Source organism: Theropithecus gelada, chromosome 18 (assembly GCF_003255815.1).
Source record: "Theropithecus gelada isolate Dixy chromosome 18, Tgel_1.0, whole genome shotgun sequence".
Taxonomy (NCBI): Eukaryota; Metazoa; Chordata; class Mammalia; order Primates; family Cercopithecidae; genus Theropithecus; species Theropithecus gelada.
This window is the reverse complement of record NC_037686.1, coordinates 9,453,852-9,473,776: the sequence shown is the minus strand read 5'-3', so window position 1 is coordinate 9,473,776 and position 19,925 is coordinate 9,453,852. Positions and strand designations below refer to the sequence as shown.

The 19,925-nt window shown below is 39.2% G+C and overlaps 1 protein-coding gene across 8 annotated transcripts in view; it reads right to left on the bottom strand.

Annotated features, from left to right (window-relative positions):
• DLGAP1 (DLG associated protein 1) overlaps positions 1-19,925 on the bottom strand; it is a 960,906-nt gene that overhangs the window by 321,780 nt on the left and 619,201 nt on the right. For 2 of the 8 annotated variants that reach the window (XM_025365247.1, XM_025365249.1), the window contains exon 1: positions 13,629-13,759. The exons of the other annotated variants lie outside the window; for them this stretch is intronic. In XM_025365247.1, coding sequence (XP_025221032.1) covers positions 13,629-13,679 — 51 coding nt within the window. In that variant the 5' untranslated portion in view covers positions 13,680-13,759. Of the gene's footprint in view, positions 1-13,628; positions 13,760-19,925 lie in introns of those variants that run through there. 8 annotated transcript variants of the gene reach the window in all.

Sequence of the window (19,925 nt, the reverse complement as noted above, 5' to 3'; positions counted from 1 at the left end):
GTATCCTCTCTCTGTCACACACACATGAACGCATAAGCACACTTCATATTCAGTGATGATGTTTTTCCTATTACAAAAACTGTGAACTACCCACGGACAGTAACAATGCAGATATATTTCACTTGAGAGAGACTTTCTTTTGTCATTTTCTTTCTTTACCTTTTCGGTGATGAGTCAAGCTGACCTGATGGGTGACATGGTTCAGATACTCATGCTTCCTCCTATGCCAGTGCTGGCTTTCTGCAATTCTAATGCCCCACTACAGCTACACGAGTAGGCACTTAGCCACCTACTCCAGTTAGTAATTATTTGTTTAGACTAAAAACTTCTGAATCAATAGAAAAACATTAAATTAAACCTCATTTTTGATATCTCATTTGACAAAAGGAATCATGTTATTTTTCCTTGCAGCAGATTTAGATAAACATCAAGAAAAAAAAAATGTTTTGTGTTGGAATGGCCACAGAGAACCTTTTTTTTTTTTTTTCTCCAGGAAGGAACATAATTCTAAGTCAGGAAAAATAATTTATGTGGCTTCCTAGTTTCTGCCCAAACCAGCCATATGCTCTCGATATTACTGGAAGAAGTCTAAAACAGAAAATACAAAGTAAGGGCAAGAAGGCCCTTGTGGGGAATGTGGGGGTGGAAAATGGAAGGCAGCTTAGGTGCTCCCCCATCACTGAGGCAGAGGAGGTGAGAGCACCTTTCTTCCTTGTATACCCACTTGTCTCTCAACTTCTCTCCTTCCATTTGAGGCTGCTCCTGGATGTAAATTTTGACCTGGTTTCAGTTGTAATAAATACATGAGGCATAGAAGTAAGAGAAGCTCAAATAGCTTTCTAAAGGAGAATCTCATAAATAACAGTAGCTTTTGTTGTGCTCAATTACGTTGGTGGCATAATTTTCTTTTTTCTTTAATTTTCTATGAATTAAAAGATACATTTTTTCTTTCCTACCTTCCTTCCTCCCTCCCTCCCTCTTTTCTTCCCCTTCCTTCCCTCCTTCCTTCCTTCCTTCCCTCCCTCTTATTTTCTTTCTTTCTTCCTTCCTTCCTCCCTCCCTCTTTTCTTCCCCTTCCTTCCCTCCTTCCTTCCTTCCCTGCCTCCCTCCTATTTCCTTCCTTCCTTCCTTCCCTCCCTCCCTATTTCCTTCCTCCTTCCTTCCTTCCTTCCTTCCTTCCTTCCTTCCTTCCTTCCTTCCTTCCTTCCTTTTCTTTTTTTCTTTTTCTTTCTTTCTTTTGACAGGGTCTCACTTTCTCCCCCAGGCTGGAGTGCAGTGGTGCAATCACAGCTTACTACAGCCTCGATCCTTCAGGCTCAAGCGATCCTTCCACTTCAGCCTCCTGAGTAGCTAGAACCACAGGCGCACGCCACCACGCCCGGCTAATTTTTGTATTTTTGGTAGAGACAGGGTTTTGCCATGTTGCCCAGGCTTGTTTCAAACTCCTGACCACAAGTGATCTGCCCACCTCGGCCTCCCAAAGTGCTGGGATTGCAGGTGTGAGCCACCGCACCTGGCCTGTTTTATTTTGATTTACTAAACATCGTCTATTTTTCTCTTCTGTTACACAGAAACAAACAAAAAGATAACTATTTTGTTTGGGAAGCATTTAATCATGAAATATTTAAATCAGAGGTTTCTAGCACGTGTGATCAATGAAAATAGAGGGAAACTAGGACTTCTGAACTGATTTCCTTTTGGAGCATTCTCATAGACGAATCTAGAAGGATACAGTGATTTATCTGAATGATAAATTTATCTGAATAACTTATCTGAATGATACAATTTTGACACCTTTATTAAGATACTTGAAGGTGTTGATTTACAAAAGATTAAGTACCACAGTGTAAAAATTCTACTGTTGCATTAGATTACCAATGAAAAACTCAGAATCCATTTCTAAAGAAGTTGATAATACAAATAAAACATTGACCTAAAGACTGACTATATAAAAATAATTTCTGCAATTTATCCAACTCATAAATTGGTATAAAGATTTATGGGCCAGGCACGGTGGCTCACACCTGTAATCCCAGCACTTTGGCAGGCCGAGGTGGGCAGATCACGAGGTCAGGAGATCCAGACCATCCTGGCTAACATGGTGAAACCTTGTCTCTACTAAAAATACAAAAAATTACCCAGGCGTGGTGGCGGGAGCCTGTAGTCCCAGCTACTCAGGAGGTTGAGGCAGGAGAATGGCATGAACCCAGGAGGCAGAGCTTGCAGTGAGCTGATATTGCACCACTGCACACTGCAGCCTGGTTGATAGAACAAGACTCCATCTCAAAAAAAAAAAAAAAAAAAAAAAGGATTTATGAACAGATGATTCATCATAGCACTGGTTGTAAAAGCAAAATGCGTGATAGTGAATACTGTTCCTCAATATGTATTGCTAATATACTACTTCTTTAATATGTGATGTTAATATAGTAGAATGCAGCTTCATTAAAGAAAGAATTTTGATTTGATTCAAACCTGTGTTCCCAGTGTCCGGAAGTGAGCTTGGCACACAGTAAATGAGCATTAAACATTTGCCAAATGAATGAACACCCCATATAATCAAGTATATGTACATAGGTGAATATGTACGTACACATACACATATTTGTATGCTTGACTATATGTAGAAAATAGCAGAAGGCGAATGTGAAAATGGTGACAGTGATGGCTGCCTTTGGTGAATAAGCCTGGAAAACGGTGGGGGAGGGGCTCTTACTTTAACTCTGTATGAATCTGTACCATTTGAATTTTTTTTCACAATTAGCATATGTAACTTTTATTAAAAAATGAATTCTGAGGAAGAACCCCAAATGTACGACCACTGGAGATCCACCTTTTAGAATCTGTGTTGTCTTTACATTATCTCAACCTAAAGATACAACTCCATTATGTACATAGATAACCTAATGAACAGGCTTTGACTGGAAATTGATGAAACCTGGACTAGAGAATCAGAAATTAGAATCTTCAAAGAATCATCATTACAGATTATATTTTGCTTTTCCATTTCTTCAGCTTCAACTAAAATTTTATATTCAAAGTTAAGAAAATTTACATGTAACTGTATGCAAAAACCCATATGGTCTGTGTCAGTCTGTACCACTTATTTTCAATGACATAAAATAGCTTATTTAAACTTTGAATTTTCCCATTGGGTTTAGATGATTTAGCTGTTTATCCAGCAGCCCTATACTTAAAAATAGATGAGATGACATTTGTGGGTTCTTTAAAAAAATACCCTTTGGAGAAAGAAGCAGAACACTAATGCCATATTTATCATTTGCATTATATAAGAATGGCAAGTTTTTATAGAATGAGTGCTTCATAGAAAATATCCTCCTTTCTGGCCAGGCGCGGTGGCTCACGCCTATAATCCCAGCACTTTGGGAGGCTGAGGCGGGTGGACCATGAGATCAGGAGATTGAGACCATCCTGGGTAACACGGTGAAACCCCATCTCTACTAAAAATACAAAAAACTAGCCAGGCGTGGTGGTGGGCACCTAAGTCCCAGCTACTTGGGAGGCTGAGGCAGGAGAATCACTTGAATCCGGGAGGCAGAAGTTGCAGTGAGCCAAGATCACCCCATTGCACTCCAGCCTGGCGACGGAGCAAGACTCCGTCTCAACAACAACAACAACAACAACAACAACAACAACAAAAAGAAAACATCCTCCTTTCTAACATAAAAGCTCTAGCTGTTCTGTAACCAGTCACAATCATTGCATACATAAGGGCATCCCACATGAGTTTCATTATTTGATGATTATAATTAATTTAATGGAAACATAAACATGTTTGGAAAGTTTCCAATAATAGCATAGGAAGATTTTTCTCTCCCTTCTCCCTTCCAATTATGTAGTGCCTCCCCGCCATCACCATCATTCTTTTATCAACTATTTATTGAGTGTCTACTCCATGGGAGGCACAGTTGTTATAAAACAAATACAAAGATGATGTCGACTACATTTAACTTGACCTTATATACCTATTTAATAATTATAGCAACCTGCCAAAAATGAGAAGTGATTAATATTAGCCTTAAGCCTGCTGTCATACGATTCCACAGAGTCCAGGATAAGAATTAAAATAAGCTGAAAATATACTGTCACATGAAATTGCAAACTGGCTAGGTATACAGGATAACTATAGTCAATTAAAGTATGAAATATTAAAATCAGTGTTCCAATCTTGGTAGCATTGCTGATGGCAAAGGATGATGACACCAGGAGGAAATGAAACCAAACACATCACTTTCCCACTCAGAATAATAGACCTATCTTAGGATCTTACTGATTTTATTTATTAAAAAAAATACACTTCAGGAGAAAACTGCATTTATCGGGTAATATGAAAGAGGAAATGAGGTCTGTGTGAGGGCATGCGTATATGCCATCACTATGCAACATTTTAATCTTCAGTTTTTATAGGAGTTTCCTCTGAGCACTCATCAAAGGTAATGGGATTAAAGTGTTTTTTTTCTTCCTTTGTCAAACGTTCTCCTCACCCTGAATACTGTCACACAGATCGCAGGTGGATGAGATTTGCCCACTGAGGAGGAATTGCTCTTTTCTCTCCTCCTAGGATGTGGCTGGAATACCTGGCTTATTCCATGTTGGGCTTGCCACCTGCTCCTGCTCTGAGGTAGCCGCTGACCTAAAGGCATTGCAAGGGCAGTCAGGTGAAGAAGGAGCAAGAGTTCTCAGCCACACGTGTTTCCATCTCCCCTCAGAATCCACCTCTCAGAGGTCGCCTAAGTGGCCCTCCTACCAGATGCATTGTTTTATCACTGCTGTGGCTTTCTTTTCTTAGATTCTGCCAATGCTTTCAATGGGTTGGTCCCCTGCTAAGAGCAGGGATTTTGTGTTTTCTTTTGAAGAGCGTGGTAGATTTCTGAGCACCCTGTGGCAGTCTGTAAAAGTGATAAATACTAATGATGAACAAAGAAGCAGGCTCTTGAATGCTGGGGCTGGCTACAGGAGAACTCAGAATGAGGGGAAAAAAAATCAATTTCTAACACAAAGGCAAGATTTAGCCTCTCATTAGATCCAATTGCTACATGTAAAGAAGTTTGTTAAGAAAATGGCACAGGGATTTTGTGACGTGGAGCCAAGCCTGCAAAATAGGCTTTCAAGATGTGTTTTCTATCTTCCTCCCAATTTTGGGTGTTATGATGTAACAGGATTTTGAAATCCAAGCATATGTTATTTTCTTTCTTCTTTTCCTTTTATGTTTAAACCTCCATTATGATGAATTAGCTTTCCTTCCTCAATAATTTAGAGTTTATTTTCTAAAAAAGGCAGCCTTTAGAAATGTGATATTAGGCATATGGCCCCCTTTCAGATCTTTCCAGTTCTATTTGTATATGGTTTTAGACTCAGCTGTAAATATATTAATTGATGCAGCAATGGATATTATAAATCCTACACTTTATATAGATGTAGCCTCTTTCTCTTCATAAACAAAACTTGAAACAATATTAAATTTTTAAAAAGATAGACATAACTGATAATCTCACTTTGAGAAAGCAAAGTAACCCAGATTGTGAAAGTCATGGACAGAGGCTGGGCGCAGTGGCTCATGCCTGTAATTCTAGCACTTTGGGAGGCCGTGGTTGGTAGATTGCCTGAGCTCAGGGGTTCGAGACCAGGCTGGGCAACATGGCGAAACCCTGTCTCTACTAAAAATACAAAAAATTAGCTGGGTGTGGTGGTATGTGCCTGTAAAGCCAGCTACTCAGGAGGCTAAGGCATGTGAATTGCTCGAACCTGGGAGGTGGAGGTTGCAGTGAGCCAAGATCAAGCCAGTGCACTCCAGCCTGGGCGACAGAGTGAGATTCTGTCAAAAAAAAAAAAAAGAAAAAAAAAAAAAAAAAGGACAGGGACACCTGCAAATCATACACATTTCTCTCTCTTGATTTTATGATAGTTTGGAAAAGAATCGTTTTTAAAAAAACCAGTATATTACTAATTGATGGCATCTAATGTTTTAGTAATTTAAAACAAAATGTAGATTGGGATGGAGCCACAGAATTCAACAATGGGGAGAAGAGGGAAATAGAAGGCAGAGGCAATTTTAGAATAATAGCCAACTGTCTGTGGAAAAAGGGGAGCTTCAGTTAGTGAATGAAAGAACTGAGTTTTCCTGATGTTTTCATCGAAGATTACCCTCATACCATATGCACAGGATTTGATCATAAAGTATTTGAAGTTAGTAAAAATGTAACCAGTCCACCTGAGCTAAGGAAATATCAAAATGTCAATTGTTCTTTCTCAAGTTTAGTCATGCTAATCAGGTTCTTTCCGTTGTTAAGAAATATTCTGTTGTATGGTTTATGTGTAAATCTGACTAGAAATTCTCAGCAGTGGTAAAGCACTGTAACCGGGCATGGTTGCCACACATATTTACATCTCTGATGGTGCCTGGCATTGTCCCTTGCATACACAGAAAGTTCAAAACGACATGCTTAGTGTTTGACGGAAGTGTAGGATTTCACTCTCCCCCAAAAGCACTCTGTTTGATAGAGAGCTGCACCCTTTTGTGCTCACAGCAATGAGTAAACTCTTAGAGCCAGGTTGTGAACTGCTTGTTGTAGGTATATGCTGTAGATATTTAATCACTTGGTAACTCATTAGTGATATATTTAATCCATCTAAAGCGATTTATGTTTCAAATGTGAACATGATGTTCTGCTACTGCTTTTACTATTTAATAAAAAGATAAGTGTTGCATCCATTTATAAATTTTGCACTAAACATGACACATTTATCTTTTCAAAGAAAATGATTGTTAATCTTAGAAAATGTTCCTCAAATGTACAAAACACCAGGCAAAAATCAAACTCTGGTTTTACTGTACTTGAAAATAAATTAGCGTGCATTTCACATGGTATTTTGTTATTCTCCTTTCATAGCCTGCTTTGGTAAAAAAAAAAAAAAATCATGTCATAAAAGAGATGGCAAATTAGATCTGGGAGTGAAGAAAACTTGTCTTAAATTTTATCTTAGATATTGAACTATTAAATAGATGATAATGAAATTAATGTCTGTTTCATGCATGATGCAGCTCTATTACGTTCTTTTACAATTTCTTGCTTTTGAGAGGTTAAGGTGGAAGGGCTTATTTTCTTTAGACACTGACCCTGGGATTCATGAACTTCATTATTCTCTTTATCTTATGATAACCATGCCCACAGGGTGCAATTAATGAATCAATTCATCAATCCATTCATTCACATTTATTGAATGCTTCCTGTGTGCGAAGCACTGTAGGAGTAGAAACCATAAGAGTCAATAAAATCAACAGACTTATATTTGTCTCTAGGGGTCTACTCTCTATTGGGGGACAGGTGGAATTATTGGAGGAGAGGAGCAACAGGCACTCAAGCTTGGTGTCAGCAAAGTACGAAAATTGCTAGACAATCCACATGTAGGCATTGGTAGCATGGGGGCTAGTTTAAGGAGGTCATACTTGTCTTGGGACTTGAATGATGGCCAAGACTTTGGCAACTGGGCAAAGGGAAGAGAGGAGGGCAGTACAGAAGTGGAAACAGAAACATGAGCACATAAACAGGCATGATATAGACTCATGGAAAGCAGCAAGCTTCACTTTGGACCTAGGGCCTCTCAGGGTACTGCTAGAAACAGATTTTGCTGAAGGTACTCATCCTGTTATAATAGTCTGGACTTGGTTTAAAGACCCAGGAGGTCTTTTTCAGAATTTATTTTCTTGGACTTCCTCTTTCTATCACCAACATGGCACTGAGAACAACAGAAAACAGTTCCTTTTGTTTCCGGGACACACCTCCTCTTTTCTAAGATTCATGCCTGGTTGCCCTGGGAAATTCCTCAAACCAGCCTTTCTTCTGAGCTGATCACTCTCTTTTGAACAGGACATTCCGCCATCTGCTCAGAACCCCTGGCTGTCAGCCCCACCCTCAATCACCATGCGTCACCTCCCTTCTCAAGGAGACCCCAGTTCTCTTTATGTCTACAGTCCCACAAATGGCTTTACTCCTTCAACCCTCTCTTTCAAGATTTCCTCTAGCGCCAGCATTGCGATTCCTCTGACCACATATTTAGGCACACTTACTTTAGGCACACTTATAATACTTAGAGTGCCTCTCTACACATTTAACCCTGTAATATCATCTTTCTTATATTAACATCTTATTCCTCTTTACCAGCTCATTTGGAGCCATCTTTCATTTCCCAAAATATCACCACTATATTCTTTTGGCTGCGGTATCAAATTACCATAAGCCCAGTGGCTTAAAGCATCTCATATTTAATCTCTTACAGTTGTGGAGGCCAGAAGTCCAAAATAGTTTCACTGAGCTGAAACCAAGATAGCAGAGCTGGGCGTCCTCTGGAGGCTCTAGGGGAGAATCCATTTCCCTGCCTTTTCCACCTCCCACAGCTGCATTCCTGGCATTCCTTGTCCCGTGTTCCCTTCCTCCATCTTCACAACCAAGAGCAAACATCTTCAAATCTCTCTCCGCTTCCACGGCCATGTAGTCTCCCTCTGCCTCCTTCTTAAAAGAACACTTGTGACTACATTGAGAGGCCACCCAGATAATCCAAGACAATCTCGCATCTCAAGATCCTTAATGTAATCACATCTGCAAAGTCATCATTTCCACATAAGGTAACATCCTCAGTTTCCTGACATTAGAGTGTGGCCCCATCTGGAGCCTCTATTCCACTAACTACGACCACCCACACTAACACCATATTTTTTTTTTTTTTTTTGAGATGGAGTCTCGCTCTCTCTCCCAGGCTGGAGTGCAGTGGCCGGATCTTAGCTCACTGCAAGCTCCGTCTCCCGGGTTTACACCATTCTCTTGCCTCAGCCTCCTGAGTAGCTGGGACTACAGGCGCCGGCCACCACGCCCGGCTAATTTTTTGTATTTTTAGTAGAGACGGGGTTTCACCGTGTTAGCCAGGATGGTCTCGATCTCCTGACCTCATGATCCGCCCGTCTCGGCCTCCCAAAGTGCTGGGATTACAGGCGTGAGCCACGGCGCCCGGCCGAACACCATTGTTAATCGAGTACTTACTCTGTGCCAGGTGTTATTTTATGAAATAGGCACCAGCATTATCTCCATTTTACAGATGAAGAAGCTGAGGCACAGAAAACTTTAGTAATTTAGTAAAGTCATATAGACAGAGAAGTGGTAGAAAGAGCATTCAAACCTAGATGTGTCCAACTGGAAAGCTGTCACTCATTCACAGAACACTCGGTTGCCTCTCACATTTTGCAACTGACTGCGCGTCTGTGTGCTGGTTTTAATTAAAGGAACCTAAAAACTATCACGGTCAACACACAATGGAAAATTTTCCAGAAACTGCACATGTCCCTTCTCTAGCTGTACCTCCAGATATTTCTTCCACAAAGAGCACAGTCAATTAAGTGGTTAGGTGGTAACAAGTAGCAATTTGCTTCCCCAGTGAAATACCAGTGGAAGCCCCCCTAAGTAGGCTGACATCAGGCTACAGCTGAAGAACATTAAGGGCCAACTGAGTTCAGGCAAAGCGCTGTGGAAAGAGTAATCACAGAGCAGGTCCAGGAAAATAATGCCTGTTTAAAAGGACAATAGAAATGAAACAGAAACGTAAGGCCCAGCTACTTTCTCTGTTGAGAAAGTGAGAAAGGCTGAAAGCTCCTGCAGACATAGCGCTCATAGAAGAAAGCTTGAGAATAAAGAATACAGCACAAAGAGAAGTACTTTCAGTTTAATTTAAGGGAAAAATACACTCAGGGCAGACTACTGGAGGCCAGAAGGCAAATGAACACTGGCAGGCAGTGAGAAATTAAGGATTTAAAAAATGATCACTATACATTTTTAAGAATAAACTTTTTCTTTTATTCTAAGAAGGCAGTAGATCACGTGGAAAATAGAAAGAGCTGGTCCCTGGTGTCAAACAGACTGAGGGTCCCATTCCGTAATATCAGCGTCATTCATGACAACTTGAGTCTCAGTTTCTTCATTTACAAAACGGGAACGACAACATGAAGATTCAGGAAATTATATGAACCACCTTAGCACAGTACTTTGCAGGAATGAGTAGCATAAAGAATCATTGCATCTGGTTTCTGCAACCTCAGCAAGACAAAAGGTAATACGGCTTGTGAAAGAGTCCAGCTAGCTATTTGTGCATTCAGAGAGAATTCACCCTGTGCCAGGCATGGTGTTGGATCACAGGTCACAACTATGAATAAGAGACCAGCTATGTTCTTTCATGAAATGATCTAGCGGAAGAGTCAAACAAGAAACCAGGCAATCCTACCTAAGATAGAAGAAGCATGATAAGGAAATGATGGGTGCTATGAGAGCATATTGGGAGAGGGTACCTCACTTAAACTAGGGCAGTCAGAGAAGGCTTCTTGGAGGAAATACCATCTTAGATGAGACTGGAAAGTTGGTAAGAAGTTAAGTAGGGAAGAGAGGAGCTTGGCGGGGTGGGGCATAGGGGGTGAGGGGGGGTTGTAGGCAGGCAGAAGAGACAAAGGAGGAAGCAGTTCATGCAAAGCTCCTGGGCAAGAGAACATGGCACTGCTAAGAAAGGGAAAAGTAGACCAGCATGGCTGAAATGTGGAGTGGACAGAGGCAGTGTTAGGAAATGAGATTGTGAAGGAAAAAGGTCCCCAGCTACATCATACTCTGTAAGTCATGTTAAGAAGTTTGGACTTTATCCCAAGGGTGAAGAGGAACTGGTGAAGGATTTTGAAGCAGAAGATTTAGTGATTTTATCTGTATTTTAGAAAGATCATTTGGGCTATAATGTGCAGAGTGAACTGGATTGAGGAGACACTAGAGGCAGGAAGACCACTAGGGGATATCTGCAATAGTCTAGCTGAGAAATGATGGAGGTTTAACTGGGATTGTGGCAAAGGGAATGGCGAGAAGTGGAGAGAAATGAGATTTGGTGTTTTTTTTTTTCCTTCCCTACTGATTCATTCATTCATTCATTCATTCATTCATTCAACTAACTTTTATGAGTCTGCCTTGGAGGAGTGACATGAGGGTGAAATAGAGAGAGGTATCAAGATTGGCCCCATGTTTCAGGGTTAACAAAATGCATAGATAGTGGTGTGATTTACAGGGGTAGGAAACATGGGGTAGCAGGCTCTTGGGGAGATACTGAGTGCAGTTTTTGACATGATAGGTTTTTGTGTCATGCCTTTATTTTTGTAACCTAGATATCTTTGTGTACCCCAACCTGTGAGAAGATATGAGGTCATATTAACAGTAATAACCAAGTCCAGTGATATTTTAGTCCTCTCTCATCTTTGTTCCTTCCCCAGTTAATTCTGACTGTCCCCAAGAATGAGCTTCACGTGTATTTGGGAACAAATCTGTTTGTTGCCTTCTGTTAGGCCTTTTTGCAATGGTGCCAAGAACTTCTTACGACTGTGGGCCATCTGTACTGATGCTGCTGCCTCAGTCACCACTGTCCTCAGCTGGTACCTGCTCTGTGGCCTTTGATGTGTGTGTGTATGTAGGGAAGGTGGTGGTGTTGCTTTCTCTAGATTTTCTCCATTAATTAACTAACACAGAGCTAATGTGTGAGTTTGTAAATAATACATGCCTTGCATTTGGCATTGCTAAAATACCTTCGAGGGCTAACAACTGTGCATCTCATCTCCCAGCATGCATGGGTTGACCACTAGAGACAAAAGATCATGAAACTGATGTTGGCCAAGGAGCCTTGCACATTTTCATCCTCAAGTTGGTTTTATGGAGCAATTGTGGATAAAAAGCTCTGCTGGTATAAAAGTCTTCTTATTGCACAAATGGCAGGAAATAGAAGACCACATCATGGTGGTTACAAAAATTTGTTTCCTAGTTTGTTTCTGCCACCCTTAAAATGAACATAGATCAAAAAAAAAAAAAAAAAAAAAAAAAGAACATAGATCAATCCATAGGTTCTGAATTACTGTTATTGGGGAGAAAGGAAATGGGAAAAATAGCAGAATTAAGTAAGCATAAAAGTGCATGGAGCAGCCCAGGATGCTCTGGAGTGATGAGGGGTGAGAGAGAAAGGTAGAAAAGAAGAAAACAAAATGAACACCTTTCAAATCCAAAACAATCCACACGTCTGAGCCTCCAATATAATTTTACAAAGACAGAATGGCTGTGAAATCAAACATCTAAGTATGAATAGGTAACATACGTCTGTCTTATTGTTCTTAAAAATTAAGTGTGATAGATTGAAATTCCATTCCACACTCCTACTTCTTGATGGTCTACTAAATTACAGGCATTTCAAGAGAAATGCCTAAAAATTTTAGGGGAACCATCGGTGATATTTTGGGTGGAAGTAAGTTATATGTGGCAGCTAAATACCTGTGCTCAAGCTCTCAGCATCCTGTGTATACTTCTAGGAAAAACAGACACTGTGAACAATTTCAGGGGATGAAATAAATGTTCTTCTTTATCTATAAAAGTCTGATTGTGGTGTTTAAAGGCTTCTGTGAAACAAAAACACCTGTGCCCACAGCTCGTCTCCCATGCATAAAAACAGAGTACAAAGATGAGACAGTAGGAATACGAGGGGCATTTCCTATTTCTCCAATATTTCCCACATGCTTTGGCTGTTTTTGAATAGACCTTCTGAAATATCTTTTGAGGTCACCTACTTTGTGAGCCTAAAGTCTCTGATTTTTCAGGTGACACGGCAGCAAGCTCGGAATGTCTGAAAACATAAATCTTAGTTATATTTTCCATTTTTCTCATTCTTCTAGAAAAGAAAATATGATAATTTCTTCCCCAGCTTGCTAAGCCTTTTCTAGTTTCAGGAATTTCTGCTACCATCTGATGAAAATCAAGATCCCTGTGTTAAACACCAGAAAGCTATATCGCAAAAAGTGAAGCCAACCTAGTAATTGCCTCATCACTTCTTGTTTTTGAGATAGAGTAACCAAGGTAGCAATAGAAGTCTCAGAGAGACCTGATGGTTTCTAATTCCATAAACTTAGTGGACAATTTTCCACATGAACCAAAATCATTGCCGCCATGGTGAATCAAAAAAAGTAATAACAAAAATTCACATTACCAGCATGCTGTTATTTTAAAAATCCAATTTTACAAAATAAAACTCACCTAAACTGAAGCTGTGGAATAATTTTAGCAATTGAAAATTACTACCTTCTCTAGAATAACATGTACTTAGAAATGAAATGATTCAGAAATCAACATGCTGTATGTATTCTGCTTTTCTTTGCAGCTTAGAGCAAATTCAACATCAATTTACACTATATCATACTAAATATATTCAACAATCAGTGCTTAAGTAATTTAGCCTGTCTTTGCTGCATCTAAATATTCTGCTGTTTAACTAAATTCACTCCGTACTATAGATGATAAAAATATTAATATACACATTTCATTCTTATTAAAAAGCTGGATTTCTCCCTTAGCCCTGCAAGTACCATAAGCAACCTAATCAGAGGAAAAGGCTATGTTGGGGGTACTCTTTATAAAATTGTTCATCCCCAATTCACAGACATCATGAAACATGAAATTAACTCCAGCATGTTAAAAGAAAGATTATGGATTAGCACAGAAATCAAGCACAAAGAAACGATTTCTTTTCCTTTCCATAGCCCGGAATTGCTATTAGCTTACCTTATTAGCTGGAATGCCAAACAGAATGTCTTTATGGAAAATTAAGTTCATTATTCATCTCAGCTTTGATTTGGTGTAGTGCAGCTGAGAGCATTTAGCTTCTCTCTATGATTTGCCGATTCTAAGTGGTTGAGTGAGGCAGTAAACACAGGACTTGGGGGTGGGGGGAGAGTGGTTGGTCATGGCTCACAACTCAAGACTTGCAACTTTACATCTTCATTCATATAAAGATACTTAATGAAATAAAACCCTATAACTGAAGAATAACACTTAAGTGAATACTTAGTGCAGATTTTTCAGCCTGTGCAATTTTGCATAGCAGTTGTCCTTATAGTGTCCGGCATGCTCACTGTCCCAGCAAAATCATATTGCTATCTTTCATTATCTCAGTAAATTCTGGGCTGTTGATCACTTTGCAGCACATATAGGGGGTAACAGATATTCTGTCAAAGGCAAGTCCCCATGAGGGAACGGTCCCTGCAGCTTGCTAGAAGAAGCGTGCCTGGTTGTTTGACTAGTGATGGAAAGGCAGATGCCTTTTACAATGTTGAAGTGTGCACATGCACAAATTGGATAGAACATTCAGTCAGCTAACAAACAGATTTTAAGGAGTAAAATAACAATAGATTTCCATCCTTGAGATATCAAATTCTCTTTTAGAGAAAAATTAAGTAATACTTCTCAATAATTCATTCACTTTCTTCAAAAGAATTAAACATGTTTTAGAAATCTCTTGGCAAACACTTTTCATTTTCTAAAAAATTGACTTCCATAGAGCAACATCTCAGTAAAACTTATTTAAAGTGTGTGTGTGTGTGTCTCATTTCGGGATGGGGCAAAGGAACAGTTGCAGCGTCCTCTTCCAAGTATTTCGCTTTCTAAGTTTTAAGTGAGCAGCATTTACTAAAATCCAGCTTTACTGAGTGCAATCTGCAACCACACCAGTAAGATCACTTGTAGGTTATCAACAGACAAGGACAATACGACTGAGCAAAACAATTTCAGTTTAGAGCAAAGACTTCCACCTTTCATTTCTTTGTCACCATACAAAACCAAATGCCAAAACTTTCCTCTACTGAATTAATAAAAGCATGGGTGCATTTAATAAGAAATGATAAGGAAAATCATAATTAAATGATTGGTTTGTTTCAAAGTGTTAAGGATAGTGTCACCATATGACCCAGCAATTATGCTTTCAGGGATATACCAGAAGAAATGAAAACAAATGTCCATACATTTATACACAAATGTTCATAGCACCATTATTCACAATAGTCAAAAAGTGGAAAGAATCCTCATATTCACTAACTGATGAAAGGATTAAAAATGTAGTATATCCATACAATAAAACATTATTTGGAATGAAAACAAATGACATATTAATACCTGCTATAACATGGATAAATCTTAAAAATAGTATAATTGAAAGAGGCCAGTCTCAAAAGATCACATAAGATTCTATTTATATGAAATGTCCAGAAAAGGCAGAATCTACAGCGACAGAAAAGTAGACTAGTGATTGCCCTGCACCTGGGATAGGGGGACTAGGAAGTGACTGCTAACAGGTACAAGATTCCTTATTGGAGCGAAGAAAATATTCTTATCTTAGATCTTGGTGATGGCTGCACAACTGTGAATACACTAAAACCATTAAATTGTATATTTTAAATGGGTAAATAATATCACAATAAAACTTATTTTAACATGATGCATTACATTGATTTGTGAATATTAAATCAACTTTATATCCCTAAGATAATATTTGCTTGCTCATGATATATGATCTTTTCAATATATTGATGTATTCAATTTGTTAAGGGCTTACATGTCTATTTTATGAGGAAGATAGGTCAGTAAATTTCTTTTCTTGTAATATCTTTTTCTTGTTTGGGTATCAGGATAGCACTGGCCTAAGAAAATAAATCCTGATTCTGAAAAAAAAAAAGATGTATAAAATTATTAATTTGCCAAAAGAACATTGTCATATGTTTATAATTATATGAATGAGTTATATATAATACATTCTACACAAGGCAGATAGTGAGAGGTTAGGGAAGAGAAAGGATGACCCCAAATGTGGGATGATCTTGAGGACTAGAAGGCTGCAGACGTATTTCAAGAACCACCTGTACCGGTGTTTTATCATGGCTAACTTTCAGTAAGAAAACAAATCCCCAAATCTGCAAGAGTGAGAGCACCAGGAAAAAGAGGAGGACAAGAAGGAAGAGGAAGAAGAGAATAAAGATGAAGTGGAGGAAGTAAAAGAAAGAGGAAGAGGAAGACAGAGGAGAACGAGATGGGGGGAGAGCTGTGTTTGATCAATAGCATGAAAGGGCAGGAGATTCAAGGGAAGGTAGGATCACAAAATGTAATTATAGCAACATCCTATCAAATGATCCAGATGAGAATAAAAGAAGCCTAGAAAGAAACCAAAAGAATTGCACAATGAGGATTCTGAAGTATTCCAATGAAAAAAACCTGTTTTAAGCATAAGAGATGGGTTCACAATCAAGAAAGAACACAGGTAAGTGATAAGTGTCTACACGAAGTGCCCCAAAAGGGCTAAAGCCCAGAATGAAATGAGGTTTGTGAATTTTAAAAAGAGCCAAGGGCCAGGCACGATGGCTCACTTCTGTAATCCCAACACTTTGGGAAGCTGAGATGTTTGAGACCACCCTGAGCAACATAGTGGGACCCTGTCTCTACAGAAAATAAAAAAATTAACCAAGTAAAATTAGCATGCAAGTAGTCCCAGCTGATTAGGAAGCCGAGGTGGGAGGATCCTTTGAGCCCAGGTGTCCGAGGCTGCAGTGAGTCATGATCGTGCCATTGCACTCCAGCCTGGACGATGGAGCAAGGCCCTGTCTCAAAAAAAAAAAAAAAAGCCAAGGACGGTAAAAGCAAAAAAGACTTTTTAAAAGAGATGGCTTGGAATGAATAGAACAAGGAAAATCCCAAGGCTTTTTCCAGATGGTACAATGTGAACAGATGATAATGAAAGACGAGGAAGAGGAGGAGGAGCAGTAGGGAGGAGAAGGACAAATATCAATCTCTCACACTTTTATTTTTCTACTATTTTCTTTATCAGAGGACATGATCTTCAAATTTTAAAAGGTAGAAGAAGCATGGTAAAGAGAAATTTGAACCCCAGCAAAACCTCTTCTGTGCAGATGACTCATACATTTATATTTTTGTTCCAGAACTCCCATGTGAGAGTCAGGTACTTGCCAACTTCACTTAGATACTGGAAAGTGCTGCATACATACATAGCACCTTCAAAACCAAACTCTCCCGCCCCCATCTCCACCCCAGCAGTAAATGTACTGGGGCTCCTGTAGAGTTCTGTACTTCAGTGAATGGAACCACTGTCGTCTATGCAGGTCAGAAACCTGGGTACTCTTTTTGGACACTTCCTTCTCCTGCCATATTACCAAGAGATATTGATTTGAAATCTCTGGAAACCACCCACTTACCCCAATATCACTGTCACCATCCTAGTCCCACTAACCATTTTCTTGTACCTGGATATTATATTTGTCTTCTAAGTGACTCTCCTCTTCCATTGTCCTTCTCCTTCTACTCCATCCAAAAGGATGTTTTCAGAGGGCAAAGTAGGTATTAGCTTTCTTCGCTCCTCCCCCCAAATACTAACAAGGATATAAAGATTCAAACGTTAAACGTGACCTCTGGGCTCCTGTGACACGGTCCTGCATCTTTCCAGACTCATCTTGTACTATTTTGGTGATCCAGCCATGCTAGATTCGTTTCTCACCCTTTTGTTTCTTTCTGCCTTTGCATACGCTCTTCCCTCTACTTGAGACATGATTCCCTTGGCTCATTGTCTAATTAAGTCTAGATTTCCTTCCGACCTCATCCCAGTCTTACTTCCTATGGTATGCTTTGCTGAACATCTCAAGTCAATATGCGATTACCTAATCTCTTTTGTAGGTATCGAGCCAAGTGATCATGTGGGATATGCTTTACTTATGAGCAGAAAGTTCAAAAGGTGTATGGGTCACTACACTTCTAGTATCTCCAAAGACACTCACTTAAGGTTGAGTCTCTGTTAAATTCACTGTGGAGAGAACGGAGTCTCTGCTAGCCACTCTTCTAATAGAATGAGTATGAAGGGTGCCTTGCATGGAGGGAGGCAGGAAATAAACACTTTGAGATCAAGAACACTACAGAAGATCTCAGGTGCTAGACGTATAGGGGAGTGCTAAGAAACACCATTTCCCCATGCCCTAGACTCCATGGGGCCGTAGTCCTGTGGAAAGTTGAATTCCACTATCATTGCTGCCAATGAAAAAAGGGACAGCCCTGATTGCAGACATTTCACTGCCAGAGAACCAGGGCAGAGCTCTCAGAATAATTCAACAGTAGCCCTTATCATGGTAGTAAACTGACATTCATTTGTGTGGTTGATTTGAGAATATTTATCTCACCACTGAACAATGGGAGCACAAGAGCAGGAATCATCTCTGTTTCTGATTATCGTGGTATCCTTTGCCTCTACTCAGGGCCTAGTGATTGTAGGCATTTAATAAATATTTTTGAATGAATGAATGACAGAGCTCTTAAATTGCTAGGCGACAGAGCAAGATCCCATCTCAAAAAAAAAATGAATAAATAAAAGAAATTTAAAAATGAGCATGTGGGATGTTGATTTAAAATATTATAAGATGCATTATATTAATAATTTAAGTTTCCCAATGAAGACATTTTTCTTTTTAAAAAGAGGACACGCCTAAAAATATTAAGTGCTTGACAAATTATACCACAAAGAACTTTTGATAGGGCCCCCAAAATCAACCTGGGCATTCTTAAAGATTGTTAAAAGAAATGGTGGTGACAAAACACTGAAGATAGACAAGACTTTTGAAGCTTTAGAGCAACATATTCTGTATATAGTAGCACGATAGGCTTGACTTTACATCTCAGCATCATCCCAGAGCAGGCTGTTAATGGAAAGTCTGCAAGTGCTTAAAGAAACAACCCAGGTTTACAAAGAAGTAGTATGCTAAGCTGACTGTGCTTTATTTTTGTTTTTTATTTTTGAAGATTAACTTGGTTGATAGGTAAACACACACTGAGATCTCTTATACAAAATCATCTTTATAGAAAAAGAAAAAAAAACAGGTGAAAAAGATTTCTAAATGGTAACAGGACTGGTTTTCATAGGAGCTGAATTTTCTCACTTCTCCTGGAATCTATTCCAAACAACAAAACAACAATACAACGAAATGAAAAGAAACACCCACAAATTACATTTTCAGCAAAACCAGCAGAAAATCCTCAAACTCCGAAGTCAGAGTCAGGCAGGAAGCCAAGGAGAAAAGTCTTAATACTGTGGTAGGTAAGTGGGAGGTACGAAGGGATTCTAGATATAGCAGAACTCTGAAATCTCTGTTGAATACCCACTCCCCAAAAGTAAAGGCCTTAATCCAAGAGGAAAGTGCTGCAGAAAAGACTGAAATTTACACAGCAGGTGGAGGGTAAATGGCAAATCTCATTAGGGTCAGGAAAATTCTAAAACTGTTACTGAAAGTGACTGCATCATTTGTGTTCCCATGTGACAGGCGGCCTGTTAAGTGATCCATGAAATAATTGAGGAAGAACAGAACTAGGTTTGGTTCTGAGTCAGATGATGTGTGACTATACAGATGGATTGTATTATAAAGAAAAAATTCATATTGCAGCAGCAGCAAAGGAAGCCCTTGATGCTTGGAAAACTACTGCTCATCATTCCCTCCACAGGAACACTCTTTTGATTTCCTAGGAAAATCCAACTCATTCAAATAGGAGTAACATACAAGTAATACACATACAGGTATAAGAAATATGGCCTATGACATGAGTTTACCTATATAACAAACCTGCACATACACCCCCAACCTAAAATAAAGGTTTAAAAGTAAAAAAATAAAAGAAACATGAAGAAGACCAGTCAGGAGTCTCTTGTAAATAATGAAAACTCAACTGAAATATACGTTGTCACAAAAAAGATTAAAAGCATAACCCAACATTCTGTTATTAATTAAACCAATCATTAATGAAGCAGTTATAGCTATAAAAGAAGATCACAAAGCAGAATTGTAAGAACTCAGGGAAGAAATGAGAAGAAAACAGGAGGTTACTGATAGACTGCTGGAGGATGTCAATTGGGAACTGGCAGAATTGAAGGAAAGAAAGGTAAAGGAAGGGACATAAAAGATAAAAAATGAAAATGCAAGTAAATTATACAGAGGCAAAAAGGATAAAGAAGGATTAGAGAGAAAAGGGTATACATCGAATACA